Source organism: Rhinolophus ferrumequinum, chromosome 5, assembly GCF_004115265.2.
Source record: "Rhinolophus ferrumequinum isolate MPI-CBG mRhiFer1 chromosome 5, mRhiFer1_v1.p, whole genome shotgun sequence".
Classification (NCBI taxonomy): domain Eukaryota; kingdom Metazoa; phylum Chordata; class Mammalia; order Chiroptera; family Rhinolophidae; genus Rhinolophus; species Rhinolophus ferrumequinum.
The window spans coordinates 41948650-41965659 of NC_046288.1; the positions used below are offsets into that span (position 1 = coordinate 41948650).

Sequence of the window (17010 nt, forward strand, 5' to 3'; positions counted from 1 at the left end):
CTCTCATTTGCACATCTAAAGTTCAGAATAAACTAGAAGGGAAAAATATAAAGACATTTCCACCTTTTCTATTTCAATTACAGTTTAAAAAAAAAAAGGAAAAGAAAAGAAAAAGTTTCTGCAACAAATACTTTGTAGTTCACCCTTTATCCTTAACTTTCCAGGGAAGTTTTAACATAGTCAAAGGCAAACGTCCATGGAGTAAGGACACAGCCTAAGGGACTGAGAACTTTCACTTATGCACCTTCTCAGGATATGTTTATGTTTAATGTTAAATGGAAGGGCAAGACTGGGAAGTTGGGCAGCTTTGCTCTTCTCAATGTGACTTTATTTGGTTTAAAATACAAAACTTAAGCAACAACAAATATCTACATCTAAAGCACACAGCTTGTTTTCTAACGTCATTTTCTAAGATATAGTGGCTCCTTTTCTGTTAGTTCAAACCAAAGGACTATGTTGTCGGTGAATACTGTTGTAATAGAGAACTTGCACTTCTTAAAACAAAGTCCTTTGAATGGGACCTAAGATTTACATTATCCTGAATTTTGCATAACAGTTGATTACATTGCAGCAAATCTTCAGGGTGTACGCAAGCGGTCCTCACTTTGCACTTTTGTTCTGATAGGCACACATTTCAGTTAAATCATACCAGCCTCTCAATACAGTTCGAACTTCAATTATCACAGTGCGTTGACTGTGAATAACAGTATAAAGTACAAACTTCACTTTCAGTTACCACAGTTTATTAACTGAGTGATAAAGTTCAAACTTCCTTACAAATCGTGACCAAAGTAACAGATGTGCGTCATAATCGGTGACCTATAATGTCACTTCTTGCAAAGTCTCAGATTGTCACTGAGGATCTGCTATTCAGTTCACGCACAAAACATGTAGTTGTGCTACTTCCTTGTATCCCAGTGATAAACCAAGTGACATTTTACAAAAAGGAATTGGAAGGGAGAATGGACGAGCAACGATGAAAGTATAGCAAAGAAAAAAGAATCACAACACTGGAAGTGAAAATCAAAACAAACATATTGGATTTATAGAAGAAAGAAGTAGCTGGCCACGGGAACATCCCTGCCAACCATTCGAGAGATCTAGATATACAGCTAACACAACAATAAGGCAAATTTATCAGTATGAATGAGACGATTGTGACAGAATGGATGAAGATGTCTCAGAGGAAATGACACTGGCAAAAAATTTCACGTGAAATAGGAATTCTTGGCAATATTTCACAACACTAAAAGTACAAAGAATAACATTTTGGGAGCTGGCCCATATTAAGAAAGGATTATGATTATGGTAACTCACCAAGACATAGGAAAGATGCTCACTCCCTACCATAAGTTACACAAGACTAAGGCAAGCAGTGTTCAAAGTACTCTGGATAAGTTTTCTTGTTTTGGATTTGTTTGTTTTTACCCCTTAGGGAAAAGAGCGGTACTACTTATCTTGCCAAGGAGATAATGAATGGATCCAGTAATTTCTGAGTTTACCTCAGGAAGGCTTAACTATCCATTAACCACATTCTTGAATTCAGGCTAGAACATCACATATTTCAGATTTTATGCTAAATCATGGGCTTGGTCCCAGTGCAAATTTAAGCAGTGAGTGGGTTGAGACGAGCTTCATATGCTACTGTCTTGGCCCCAAGCTCACAAATCATTAGACAAACTGGGATCCTCTTCACTAGAGAAAATCACTATCATTTGCTAATAACAATAATAATAGCTAATACTTTTGCATCCTTATAATGAAAACTGTGGGGTAAGAACAGACTTTCCTCAAGGTTCTTCTGGCTAGCCTAACAATCAAATAGACATGAGACAGGTTAGCAAGAGAAAATAACCAAATTTATTACATACATATGTATGAGAACCTCACATACATAAGAGAGTCAGAGACTCCACATGCACGAGAGGTTCAGAGACAGAGAACTTGTTATATAAGGCATCCTGAACTAGGGATGAGGTAAGGTGCCTTGGAGGCTTCAAAAGGTCATTGCAGGACGATAAGAAGAGCAGACCTTTAGTAAATAGAAGTTTGCCTTGCCTGGTGAAAACTAAGAAGTAAGCAATTGTGAACTGTCTGTTACACCAGTATTTTATTTAGAGTGATATATTTATGAACACATATTAATTTCTAGGTATATATGTTATTTCCTCACAGCACAAAATTTTTTAATGTGGCATAAGACATGTTTACTAATAGACCCAAACATCTTTAGTTCCTCTATTATAAAAAGCAAAAAGTTGATATACATATGTTCAGTAATTAATGTTTCATTATTTTGTCTTATTTGGACATTCTGTGACTATCCATCGTTTAATTTAACTCGCAAAACATTGAAATTTCAAGTTACCGAAGAGATTTAGGAAACCCTTTTTAACAATATAATTGTTGCTAAAGTGTTCACCTAAAAAGAAACCTTTGATCCTACTTACATTTATTTAATTTACTTGCTCCTAAAAATAAAGTTTATAGATTACTTATGAAAATATCATCATACCAAGTTACTTTTCTTGCTGACAAATTTTGCAACAGAGAACTCGTTTGACTAATAAACCCAGGTAGAGTAAAAGTATTATTTAATGCTGAGTATTCTAAAGATATGCCTATTTAACCAAACCAAACTCAAACCAGCTTTAATGTCAAATATTTTTCCAGATTATGTGATTCTAAAAAGTTTGGGGATTAGTTTCTGTTATATTTTTGAGAATTCTCATATAAGTGCTTATTCGTTTAAGCCAACTTAACAGAGCTTCTTTTTTTAATAAATTAACAATACCATCCAGAGGTAGAAAATACTAGACTTCTTGGGGGGATCACTGCATAAATTATATAAATGCCTAACCTCTGTGCTGTACACCTGAAACTAATGTAAAACAATATTGAATGTCAATTATAATGAAATATAAATTGGGATGTAAAGTACAGCATGGGGAATATAGACAGTGGTCTTGTAATAGCTATGTATGGTGTCAGATGGGTAGTAGACTTGTTGTGGTTATCACTCTGAGGGGTGTAAATGTCTAATCATTAATCATTATGTTGCTTTGTACACCTGAAATTAATAATAAATAAAAAAAACAGCACACATAAACATACAAACATACATGAACAGAAATCTCCTAGCCTTCATTTTAAAATTACTGCCATAGGATGGATAAGATAATATAAAAGAACAGTTGGATCCAAACTCTGTTTCTGGCAGAAAAAATTAAGGTTACCTGTATAGATGGCTAAAGCTTTTTCTTACTAATTATTTGTGGAAAAAGCACTTAAGATTTGTATTTGTCCTTTGCAAGGGAGTCTTGGAGCCATAGAGGCAGTTTGTGCTTTCCAAAACACCTCAGTGTCCCTTTTTTTCTTTCAGTCTTAAGAATTGTGGATGATAAAGATAGCTGGGCTTTTAACTGCTTCTAGAGCTACATTTTTGGTTTCATAAAAATTTGTAAGATGAGAACAGCTGCTCTAAAAATCTGGGCTGTAACTTGTGGCATCATAAATTGACCTACCTGTCTAACTACATAATCTCTAATTTGCCTCCTTCCCCTTGGGTATAAAGTTTTATTTTATCTGAGGGAGAGAGTTCAAAAGAAAAAAAAAAAAATTCCTGTCAGGCTCTGTCATTAGTTTCAATTTGGCCAAATTTCTCATCAAAAAGTTATTAAATCCTTTGAAATATCTTGTCAGGTTTCCGCTGGGACAAACAGTAAATATTTCCGGCATTATTAAATAATTCCATAGACCCAAGAGGGTGCAAAAAGGTTACTACCTTCTAGAGTCTTTTCCTCTGACAGCCAAAAGAAAGAACTGACAGCCCTCAGGTACCAGCTCCCCAGTGAGACACAATGTCTCTCCCATAATACACTGAGGTAAAAGAGATGCAATCAATTAAAGCTGACATAACTTTTTTAAACATAAAGGCTGTTCAAACATTCCAATTTTCATAATCTTACCAACCTTTACATTTCTATGTTCTTTTAATCTAATTGTAGCTTGAGTCAGGGCTTCACCAACGGATTTTGGTACCACAGTTCATGGAGTGGTGGAAATTTCTTTTTTCTATCTCCTGACCATTTTATCCACTCTTGAGTAAAAAGGCTTTGGGTTCCCAGCAAGAGGTTATTCCAGGGCACCTGTTATCAATCTTTAACTTGATTTAACCAGCTTGACTGTTGCCCCAAGTGACTGATTGCTGGTCAGATTTTTCATTGTATTTGTTTCCCTACAGTCTTTTAAGTGTCTCCACACAGGGGTAAATAGAGCAGACTTATTTGTGGGGAGTAACAGAAGGTCAATTTGGCCCATTCAGCCTTTGGTGGTGCTGTACTAAAACCTTTGTTTTAACCCCTTGAATATCTGTTTTATTTATTCCACTTTTTTTCTTTCTAATTAGCACATTCCTTATAATAGCCATTGGAATTTTAGATTATAATTTCGTTAAGGGATGACAGCAATGTGGTAGGACTCTATCCATAAATGGAGTTGAGCCCACGTTTCTGTCTGGCCACATTTTGGAGCTTCCAACCTGACAGTTATCAAGCTGAGTTCTTAAGACATAAAATTTTAGGTTGTCTTTTAGTAAGATTTTGCCACTCTTTTTCTTCCATTTTTCTTTTTTAGGTACAGAACTATTGTACTTCCGATATATATATATATATATATTTTTTTTTACAGTATCTGTAAATGTCTGAAGATAAATAGGAAGGGGTCTGTCTGAGTAGACTTCGATTTTTGTTTTAATTCCTGTCCTTCCATCATATTAAGGGAATCTTAATGACTAGCTTTTATAACAATATGAGAGCTAAGAAAAAAATTTCTTTCTTTTCGATTTTGAAGTTTTTCCAATTAAAAGGATCCATTTTCTGGCCTTGACATTAGGATCTATAGTGACTCAAACCAATACTACGGATGTAGGAGGCATCCTCAGAGGAGACTGCAAAAGATGCAAGAATGTTTATTCCCAGAGTTAGCCTAAGAAATGTGGGGTGGGTTCTGTCTTTAAACAGCTGTTCCAGAACACAGGGAATCGCATGCTTTCCCCATTTGAACAGAGTAAGGTTTAAGATTCCCTAAGCTCGGATCCACAGCCTATTTGGCTGCCCACCATTTACTACATAAGCATCCTCCACCTGGTGGAGATAATAGACCATCTCTAGGAGGAACCAGGTAGACACAGAAAATTCCGTAGAGAACTAGTCATGGCCGGATAGACAGCAAGATGGACCTTAGCAAGTGCAGGCCAGAGAGAAAATATTCTCACTGGTCATAAGGCCCAGCTCTCAGGACATACAACATGAAGAAAGGAGAAAAACCAGACAGAGACAGAGACAAACAAAACCTATGAGTACTCATATCAAGGAAATGAGTCGCTAGCCCAAGAAACTAGTTTCACAAACATTTTCTCCTGCCAATCTAAATTTAGAAGAGAGGAAAAGACTCTCACTACCTTCGCTTCCACCGGACCCTGCAGACAGAGATCTGGGGGTGTGCTGCCTTGGTAAGCACCTTACCTTCTGCCAGCATGTGTCAAATGCCCCAGGATATCCTCATCTGCAGCAGCCTCGTGGGGAAGCACGGGGTTCCAGCAGTGAGTTTACCCTACTCCTTGCATCAGCTGTGGGCAAGGAACAGACTTTCCTCTACCTTCAAAGTCCTTCTGGCTGCTCTAATCATCATAGACATGAGACAGAATAGCAAGAGAAAAATAACCAAATTTAATACATACACATATATGTATGGGAACCCCACATACATGAGCAAGTCAGAGATGACACATGCACGAGAGGTTTGGAGATAGAAAGGGAACGTGCGGATATAAGACATCCTGAGCTAAGGATGAGGTAAGGTGCCTTAAGGGCTTGAAAGGGTCATTGCAACATGATAAGAACAGATGCTTAGTAAATGAAAGTTTGTCCTGCCCTATAGATAGGTCAAAAGAGGTTATCTCTTATAATCTCTTATTATGGCAAGGCCCCTAATTCAACTTATTCTAGGTAATTTAGGGAAGGGCAAAGTTTCTCTTGAACCTGAGGCTAAAGGTGTCTTCAGATCAAAACAATCTGCATACCACGGAGGCATATCTTGGAGTGACTCATTACGAATCCCCATACCACAATGCTAAATACGTTACGTGTATATTATCTCATTTCTTTCTGATGACAGCCATGTGAATTGATTGCTGTTATGCACACTCTAAGTATGATGTAACTGAGGCATGAAGGTAAGCATGTCCAAGGTCACATACGGTGCCCACTGGGCTGATCCATAGCACATGGCTGGGCCAGGACTTGGACCCAGGTCTATCTGGCTACAAGTTCATGCCTTTAGCACATTCAAAAGACTTTACATATGGCAAAAGGAACTTGTTTTATTTGGATAGGAAAGTAGGAAGGCAATTCTAGTGCCTTCTCCTTTCAATAACTTAATATGAACTGCTCAAAGTGAGTAATTGAGATGCCGCTAAGCATAGGTGATTCAGTATTTTGGATCCCAGAGTGCTGTTATAGAAATAAGTCTCAGTGTAAATCATACTTTTCTTCTAAGATATATAATGTGAAATATTCAGGGTGGTTGGCTCTTTTCTTTGCTGTTTGGAAAGCGTAAAATTTCCATTTGTGTTATTTATAACATCTCTGACTTTGAAGTGCTCACCTCTTATCTTGATAGCCACTGGCCTGGCTGCCAAAATATTTGGTAAAAGTGGTTTGGGGGAATACCCACTCACCATGTTTGGTTTGGGGGAATATTCACCATCATAGTCTATTGAGCTGCCACGTAGCCCCAAAGTCTCATAAAAATTGCACCGTATCATCTCAAAAGAATCTTGCAGTCAGAAAGGTGGCCCCTTTGGGAGGTGTCATTGAAATCCCAACATTTAGGTCCAATTGGTAGAGGGGGTTGCATGATGTTGTGATTTAGAAGGTCTTAGGATAAGTTTACGATAAAACTTAGGAAAAGTTTTTACAAAGAAATAAAATACTTTAATTTTCAATGTTTCTAATGTTTTAAATTTGAATGTTCTAAATATTCATTTTACTATTTTTTTTAAAGTTTCCCTATGACTTTATAACCAACACAAAGGGAGTTTTTAATGTTTGACAAACAGTTTTAAAGGTCATGGAGCAATCATAATTTTTCCTGTTGATTATTAACATCACTTTGTACAGTTTGAGCCTGCACTTTTATAGTCCTACACTAAAATGCAAAGCAAGGTCAGCCTGTAGTTTATTAATGAAAAATCCACATTCACAATTTACTTAATTTTTTTACATGCTTAACATATATAAAGAAATTACTATGAGATAATATAAAAAATAAACAACCTATGACTCAGATTTCTCAGTATTAAGAACTGTTGCACATTCGAACATATTCTGAGGCAGACAGATATGAAACATATAGTGATTTTCATTTCTATAACCTAAACTTGAGTTCATATATGAGCAAAAGGCCCTTAGTTCTTGACTTACTGAAAGTCTTTGACTCTTTTCCTATAACTCTTCCACAAGAGTTTTGTGGAAAAATCAGGATGCTTTCGTTATTCATGCATTCAACACGTACTTGATGAGTGGCCAACTTATGTCAAGCACTCTTCTGGTTACTGGGTTTACAGTAGTTACTACTGTAAATGGAAGGTAAAGCAAATGCAAAAGGAAACTACACTAAACCAAGTATTTTCTTTTCAACAGGGCTACCATAAAGCTTTGGTCAAGCTAAAACTAAAAAAAAATACTGTGGATGACATTTCTGAGAGTCTGCGGCAAGGGGGAGGCAAGTTAAACTTTGATGAACTTCGCCAAGATCTCAAAGGGTGAGAATTACGTTTTCTGAGGACCTGGGATGTTGCTTATGCAAAGATAAATTGTTGGAAATAAGGATAATTCTGGCCCAAGTACTCATTGAGACACTTTTTATTTTTAGAGGTGGGTGCCTTTCTGGAACATATTGTAAGAGGAAGACTGTCCCTGATTCAGCAATTTCTCCTTTCCTCTTGCATTTTGTTGTCTCTGGGTTGGACCACGTACGTGAATGAGTTCATGTATAACCTCTCAATAATTTCAGGAAGGGCCATACTGATGCAGAAATTGAGGCAATATTCACAAAGTATGACCAAGATGGAGACCAAGAACTGACTGAACATGAACATCAGCAGATGAGAGATGACTTGGAAAAAGAGAGGGTAGGTCTAGTTTAAGAGAATATGATTTGATTCAAATCATTCAGAATATGATTTGAAATAGAAAGATATTTCAAACTCCATGCTAAGTAGTGGGTGAGCCTCTCTCTTCTCTCTGTCTCTCCCCACCCCCCACCTCATCTCTCTTTCTCTCTCTCTATCAATTTATGTATTAGTACCCTGCTTATTCTAACAAGGATATGTAACACAATAATATATAAAAATGCAGTTGGTTAGCATAAATGTAAAAAAACAAAATAAAGAATGAAGCAAAACAAAGCAAAAGTGAAATGTAAAACTAGACTGAATGAAGTGGAAAATGCATTCCATAAAAACACACATGCTCATTGAAATTGGGCTACAAATTTGGCCCTAAGCTTTCTAGTAACCAACTTGAAAAGAGAAACCTGAGTAGTTACATACTTCATAATATCCATGAGAGTGAGAAAAAAAGATTTCTCAAGAGATATAAAATTAGTTGATCTTTATATTAACATTTAAAATAAAACAGCTGTCTTCCATTTGAATAATTATTATGAAACTTAAAAGTAAACTTACATGGGCTTTTATAGTCAGAAAAAAATAATAAAAAGCTTAATTCATTACCTTACTGGTAATTAAAATCACTTTTGAAAATTTGCCAGTCCATGAAATTGAAAAGTATGGGAATCACAGTCAGGTGTTAACCACAAAGAAACCTGAAGTAAAGGGCACTCACCCATTTTTCATTGGCCCAAGCCCTCAGTGAAACGTCTGTGGGGTCCAGGTGGTCCTGCTCAATGACCCCATTTTCTTCAGGAGGACCTGGACTTGGATCACAGCTCTTTACCTCGTCCCATGAGCAGCCGAAGTTTCCCACGAAGCCTGGATGACTCTGAGGAAGAGGATGATGAAGACAGTGGGCATAGCTCCAGAAGGAGGGGAAGCATCTCCAGTGGAGTTTCTTATGAAGAGTTTCAAGTGTAAGTATAAAGGAATTGCAATACACAACTTTGCTCTTACCCACTTCCTTTGTCCTGTTATTGTCAAATGTATTATGATATTTCAGTATGTTATAGGCCTAACAATACCTTTATGTACATATTGTGTTGTAAAAGTTCCTCTTTAAATCAGTTAAGAGAATAAAGGAAAAGAAATATGCATCAATGCTGCCTTTCATAGTTACGTAATTCCCTGTACCAGCGCTCTTTGTTTTTCCGTGTGCTTTTAATTACAGTACTGTCTGGGATCAGTTGCTTTCAGACTGAAGAACTTCCTTTAGCATCTCTTCTAAAGCAGGCCTGCTTGCATGAATTCTCTCCGTTTTCCTTGATCTAGGGATATTTTTATTTTACTTTCATTTCCTTCTGGCTTCCATTGTTTCTGATGAGAAGCCAGCTGTTAATTTTACTGAGTTTCCCTTGTATGTGACAAGTCATTTTTCTCTTGCTGCTTTCAAGATGTTTTCTTTGTCTTTAACCTTTCAGTATCTTTACTATGATATGTCTGAGTGTGGATCTCTTTGCAGTTATCCTACTTGATGTTCACTAAGCTTCTTGGATGTGTGATATTTTCATCAAATTTAGTAAGTTTTCAATCATACGTCTTCAAATATTTTTCTGTTCCTTCCTTTCTTTCCTTTCCTTCTGGGACTCCCAGTATGTGTATGTCGGGGTACATAGTGTTATCCCATATTTCTCTTAGGCTCTGTTCATTTTTCTTCATTCTTTTTTGACTCTGTTCTTCAAATTGCATAGTTTCTATCGATCCATCTCAAGTTCACCAATTTATTCTTCTGCCTGCTCAAATCTATTGTTGAGACTCTCTAGTGAATTTTTCATTTCACGTATTGTACTTTTCAACTCCAGAATTTCTATTTGGTCCTTTTTAATAATTTCTGTCTCTGTATTGATATTCTTTATTTGATGAGACAATGACATCATACCATCCTTTATTTATTTAAGCATGATTTCCTTTACTTTTTTGACTATATTTATATCAGCTACTTTGAACTTTTCATCTACAAGTCTGTCTGAGCCCTCTCAAAGATAGTTTCTGTTAACTGCTTTTTACCACTTGTATATAGATTACATATTCCTCTTTCTTTTTCATAATTTTTTATTGAAAACTGAAGGTGTTAAATAACATATTACAGCAATTCTAAATAGTAATTTCCCTTCCCCCCAGGGTGTGTTTTTGTTGTTGTTTGTGTGTTTGTTCCTTAGTGAAGTCTGTTTCCTCCACATGCTGAAGCCTCTGATGTGTCCCTTGTCAGAGGGCACAGCCACGACCATGCATACAGTCATCCTGGGAAGACAGTGGCTTTAGCCAACTCTCGTTGTCTTCCCTGATCTCCATTATCTTCGGTTCCACTAATTGTTGGCTGATTGGTCTTTTGTTTTCAGTAATGCGTTGGGATATAAATTGCTCTACAGTCCCATCCAATTAAATGCAGGCCCCTTTGAGGGGTAGTTTTTGAGACCAGTCTTTAGGTCTCTTCTTAGCTGTCTCCTGGTTCTCTCTGGTAAACTAGCTGGTAAGCAAGTTAACCTGTTGATCTTATGAAGACTGGTCTACTGTTAATGGCCCATCACCATTGTTTTCAAGAGCACTCTTAGGCTTGAATTTCCCCAGGCTTTGTTCCAAATAAAACCAATACACTTGGGGGAAGCTTTGAAGCTCTCTGTTTTATAACCTGACTCTACAGAGGCAAAACCTCTATGCCACTGCTCCAGAGCTAGGGGCAAGGAGAGCAGCCCATCTCTCTCAAAGTAACAGCCTGCTTCCAAAATAAGGCATTGGGCTGGAATGGTAGCCTGTGGTCTTCTCAGCCTGTCTCTCCTGGCATGGAAACTCCACCCTACTGTTGGAAGTTGAATAGGGGAAGACAGCCTCATCTTCAGCCACTCTTGCCCAGATTAGAGCCTCTGCCACATGGATTTGAGCTAGAGACGTAGGGATGAGAAATGCTGGCAGCCTGGCCCTCCCTGGGAGATACTGTAGCCCTCCATTGGAGCTGAGGGGCCGGGGAGCCCTGTGTCCTTTGCCCCACACACCAGAGTGGTACTTTGGTCGTACTGAGCTGGGGGCAGGAGAGAGGGAGCAGATTGTGGCTCAAATGTCACAGACTCTCACTCGTCTTACTAAAATTTAGTGGATTTTATTAAATAAATGCTTCTTTATTTGCTCTATGCCCTTAAGAAAATTTCCAGAAACTAAAACAATTTTAAAAAAATAATATTGAACAGTTACGGTTCTTTCACTGGGAGAGGGCCTACAAAGCCCGTTCCAGAAGTTATCTTCTATTATATTTTTAAAGTATTTATATAACATTTTGCTTATTCAAAATAATGGGATCATAAGTGAACATACTGATTTCTAACTGCTTTATTTGCTTACTATATTGTCAACGTCACTCTACTTCATTAAGTATTCTGTTGCAATATAATTTCTGGTGTTGGCTCAGAATTCCATTGTATACATGAACAACAACATATTTAAACAGTCTTGTATTAATTATTTAATGTGGTCATTTTTCATTGTCATATTCTTAATAAGTAAAACTCTCTTGACTATCCTGGTAGCCAAAAATCACACATATGCTTAATTATTTACTTTAGAAATTTTTCAGAAAAAAAGACTATCTGAATAGAAGGTAGGCATACATTTTAAAGACGTCTGATACCATGTTGACTTGCAGAGGCTTTCTTTCAGTTAGCACTCCCACCAACAATGTATAAGAGTTTATCTCTAAAGTTTGAGACTACAAGGAAAATGTTTCAGATGATCATATTGTTTAAGAAAAAATCTTAGTTCCATTTGAAAAGCCAACTGGACTGAAAAGACAACAATGCAAGGTGGCTTTGTCCCTCCCCACTGTGGTTTCCTACAGCCTCGTGAGAAGAGTGGACCGAATGGAGCACTCCATCGGCAGCATTGTGTCCAAGATAGATGCTGTCATAGTGAAGCTGGAGATCATGGAGCGGGCCAAACTGAAGAGAAGGGAGGTGCTGGGAAGGCTGCTGGACGGGGTAGCCGAGGTAAGTGGTCGTCTGCAACACAAATACTCCGATTCTATCAAATATCAAGGTTGTCATATTTTGTAAGCCTTAATCTGAGAGGTTTCTCTGTCTCCATAGCTGTAGATCAAGTCATAGTCTAAAGATGTTACTTTCTTCATACTCTACACGCCTACCTTCACTGGATGGTAGAATTAAGCAAAAACATTTCCTCTAGTAATTGGGAATTGCTGTTATGTGCTGTAAATCTCCAGCCTTACCTAATTACAAGCTGATTATTTGGCCCCTAAATTGCCTCAATTTCTAAGTTCAAGAATATGCATCAATCTACCCTTAACATTCTGATTTCTTTTTTGTTTATTAGGATGAAAGGCTAGGTCATGACAGTGAAATCCACCGGGAACAGATGGAACGGCTAGTGCGGGAAGAGTTGGAGCGCTGGGAATGCGATGATGCAGCTTCCCAAATAAGTCATGGTTTAGGCACACCCGTGGGACTAAATGGTCAGCCTCGCCCCAGAAGCTCCCGCCCTTCTTCCTCTCAATCCACGGAAGGAATAGAAGGCGGAGGTGGAACCGGCAGTTCCAATATCCACGTGTAGGATGTTTGCTAGTATAATAAATGTGTTCCTAATAGATGAGAAGGCGGCTGTCCTGAGTTTCCATAGCAAGGACACGACAGTAAGTCCTCACTTAACATTGCTGATAGGTTCTTGGAACTGTGGTGAACCGCGTATAACGAAACCAATGTTACCATAGGCTAATTGACATAAGTAAGAGTTTAGTTCCTACAGCATCAAAGCTATCACTAAACGATGTTATTCCAAGCCCTGCTTATTTATATGCCCTCACCACCATATAATGCTGGTCTTTGTGACTAATTGTTAATTCTTCTGCACTTTAATTTATTTTAGATAAATTTTTCCCATGGATCAAAGAAGATTTTTTACTTTTTCTCATACAAGAAATTAGTTGTAAATATTGAGTACAGAAGCAAAATCTTTGTAAAGTATTCAGAGTGGTATACCCACTTGCTACCATGACTGAGTCTTCTCAGTTTACAATGAAGTTGCCTTTTAAAGCTAGAAGAGAACTGTCAAAAGGCTTCTGAGTTTTATTTTCAATCACAAAAATCAGTATTGTCATTTTTGCCCAGTGTGTGAAGGGAAAGTAGGGGCATTCCTTCCCACTCAGGCTGAGGTCATGGGCTTACTACATAGCTTTCTTTTTTAAAAGGAGCCTTTTATTTCAACTACCTTCCTGGGGTAAACTTTTCTAAAAGATGAGCTAGAAAAGAACTCCAAACAGTAGAATGGGTACGTAGTCATTATGCTAAATTTCGTATGAATGGTTAAGGTAAATGTTGAATACCATGCTTTTTTGTTATTTTATCGTATCTAACATCTGTTGGAATAACTGTTTCACTTAATTTTTACACTATTTTTGCTCTCATTTGAAATGAGCTGCATGAAATCACCAAAGACCAGTTATGGGTTAAAATGTTCTATCTAATCATAACAGGAGAATTGGAAGGAGCCGTATCACTAAGTTGGAATTTTTCTCATAATTGGTTTAGTATAAAGATTTATTCATATATTCTCTTTCCCATATGACTCAACTTATTTGCAAGTAACTGTAATGTTGTAACTAATCTAGGATGGACAACTTAACTAAAACTTTTTAGTATGCACTGAAAGTTTTCGCTCAGCAAATTTGTTCATTTTAAATAAAATGTTAAATGTGTTCCAAATTCATATAAAAATATTGTAAAACTAAAATTTGAGTTTTGTACTGTTTAAAGAATACACATCTCAAATACTCTTAGTTCTGCATTTCAAAACTAGAATTTCTATTCTAAATGAGCTCAATTTAATGAAAAGGAGTTTTTGATATTGAAAGTTCATCCATTATCAGAAACTACCGTGTTTCCCCAAAAATAAGACCTAACCGGAAAATAAGCTCTAGCGTGATTTTTCAGGATGACATACCCTGAACATAAGCTCTAATAAGTTTTTTGGAGCAAACCTTAATATAAGACCCGGTCTTATTTGGGGGGAAACACAGTATCAGCCAAATTTTGAGTTTGTAGCAATTTTTGTTGTTGTTGTCATTAGGAGAGGGTCTCAGCAAATTTATGGGGAAAAAATCCGTTTCTCAGTAAAAAATAAAAGTCTTATTTTTCGAAAGTTTTGAATAAGATGACCTGAGAGCTAATGGGACAAGCAAGAGAGCTTGCAGTGCTGGTGAATAACTCATTTGGAAAACAATAGAAGAGGAGCCTGTTTTTAAATGCTATGTTTTAATGCACATGTGCTTCATTTAATTGGTAGAACATGTCAATCAATTCTTCAATGAAAACATGAGCAAACAAACCTTTCTAAGTTGGCTTCTACAGAAATGATAAACACTGGGTTTCTTTAACAGTTATTTCCCATGGCTTCATCTCCATCTTTATTTGCAGTATGCTGCAAAAGTCCTTTATTACTAGGTACTAACATTTGCATTCCAGGGATAGTGAGTGTATGTATTTATGTATGTGTACCATGTTGTTACATGTAAACAAACTTCAATTTGAAGTGCAGCCATTATGTGGTATCCATGTGTGTTGACCACGTGCCATATATCAATTATGGTCACTAGAAAGTCTTTTATGATACTTATTGTTATACTTTTTTTTATTTCACCTGTAAAATTTTGCAAAATTCTTTCTTTTTACCCATAAGTTGCCTATTTTTGTTTTCGTTAGTCATGGAAAATTCCCTCCTTATCCTTCCCCTGTCATCTTCCCCTCTATATTAATATTATTAAGATGTTACATATGCAGGTTTCTCTCAACAATTGAGAATTTCATTAATGTGTAATACTGAGCACTTTACTTCTTAATAAAGACTTGACATAAAAGTGGATGTAAGAGTTGTCTGTTTCCTAAGTAGAAGCAATTAGATAATTTGCCTTGTATCATGAGTCTAATAGTAAAGGCTGAAACTTTCAATAGTCATCTTCTCTTTTTATGTCCCAAAACAGCATGATTGACACGTTACTTCTTCTGCAGTATGTATCTCTAGTAAGTTATTCTGATGATTGTGTAGTATTTCCTAGAGTGAAACCATCACATTTTACTTATGTATTCCTATAGTGAGTGGTTGGCTTGAATTGTTCTGCTATTCCAAATTTTTGTAAGTAATTCCCTTGTTGACTTTTCATGAGTTCCTCCGTGAGTACATAACAGGAGTCAGAGTGCTGAGTCCCAGGTACACGCGTATACATATTTAATTTTACCCAGAGCTGTCAGGTTGCCCTCCAGAATGACTGCACCAATCTACAGTCCCACTACGTGCATGAGAGTACCACTTTTATCCAACCCTCACCAGCACTGGTACCATCCAGTTACCTAATCTCTGTTAATGGAATGGTTTTAAAGTGAGGTCTCATTTTATTTTGCATTTCTCTGATTCCTAATAAGGTGAATCATCCCCTCATACAGTTGATCAACATTTGGGTTTCCATTTTTGTAAATTGTCTATTAAACCCCTGAAAATCTTATACACTGATCAATGGGAATCCAGTATGTTTTTCTTCATTGCTTATTTTTCCACTGGGTCAAGGTCTTTTTTGTTGATTTGCAAAATTTCCTGAGTTTAAGTACCAATTCCTTATCAGTTGCGGACTCTGTTAATATCTCTTATCTAACTGATAACTTTGTCAAGGTTTCCTTAGTTTTTTTTTAATATAGTAAAATCAATCAATTTCTTCTTTTTCCTATGTTATGTTTGGGGGTGTTACAGAGTCCTTTGTAAGGTCACAAACTTTTATTTATTAAACTTAACAGTTTTAATATATCTTAAGAGTAACTTCAGAATTTCAAATGTATAAAAGAAGCTACATAATTGTCATTCTCAGGAGCATTTGAGATCTTGCTTTCCAGCAATTGTCAATTTAGGCACAAACAGGCCCTTATAAAAATTAAAAAAAAAAAAGAAGTAGCTTCACATAAGGTCCATAGGTATTTTTCTCTATATAATGAGCCAGTTTTATCAATATGCTATTAAATAAATTTTTCCCTTACTAGTTCATGGAGTCACTAATATATTTCAGGTTTATGTATATATGTGTCTGTTTTTGAACTCTTTGGCCTTTTACACCAATTTGTGAGTGTTCCTATAGTATAATAATTTTTATTATTATGACTTTGTAGTATGTCTTCCTATGTGGTAAGTTCTTTATATGTGCTCTCCTCTTTGCCCTTTCTCTTTTTTTTGTAAAATTTACTAAGCTATTTTTGTGAACCTTTATTTTTCCATATAAATGTGTTAAAATAAGTTTGATGGGTTCCTAGGGAGGGGTGGAGAAAAATTCCCCCTGAAATTTAATTGGAATTGTATTGAATTTATTGATTAGTTTGGGTAAAACTGACATCTTCACAATATTAGAAACATAACTCTCCATTTATCCAGAACTTCCTTAATGTCCTTTAAGTGTTCCTTAAAATTGCTTAAAGATCTTATATATTTTTTAATATGGTTTTATTGCTATGAACGAAATTTTGTCTTCCATTATATTTTCCAGTTGATTATTGCTGATATAAAGGACCATTACTAATTTCTTATAAATTAATCACATATCACACTTGAACTCCCTTGCTAGCTCTAATAGATTCTGTATTGATTCTTTGGGTTTTCCATGTAGAAGACCAGCTCACTTGTAAAAGGAGGGATAGTGTTAGAGAGTAGCAGTGATAGTAGACATGCTTTCCTTGTTTGGTCTTAATGAAGTGTGTTTTAGTTTATGTTCCTCTAAAAGAAAAGCCAAAGGCTTGAGTTCA

General features: G+C 36.5%; 1 protein-coding gene across 1 annotated transcript in view; it reads left to right on the top strand.

Annotated features, from left to right (window-relative positions):
* Positions 1-15092, top strand: part of PKD2 (polycystin 2, transient receptor potential cation channel) — a 57721-nt gene extending 42629 nt beyond the window's left edge. The window contains exons 11-15 of the mRNA XM_033105513.1: positions 7704-7825; positions 8077-8194; positions 8990-9153; positions 12063-12210; positions 12554-15092. Coding sequence (XP_032961404.1) covers positions 7704-7825; positions 8077-8194; positions 8990-9153; positions 12063-12210; positions 12554-12790 — 789 coding nt within the window. The 3' untranslated portion in view covers positions 12791-15092. The remainder of the gene's footprint in view (positions 1-7703; positions 7826-8076; positions 8195-8989; positions 9154-12062; positions 12211-12553) is intronic.
* Positions 15093-17010: the final 1918 nt, after the last annotated feature.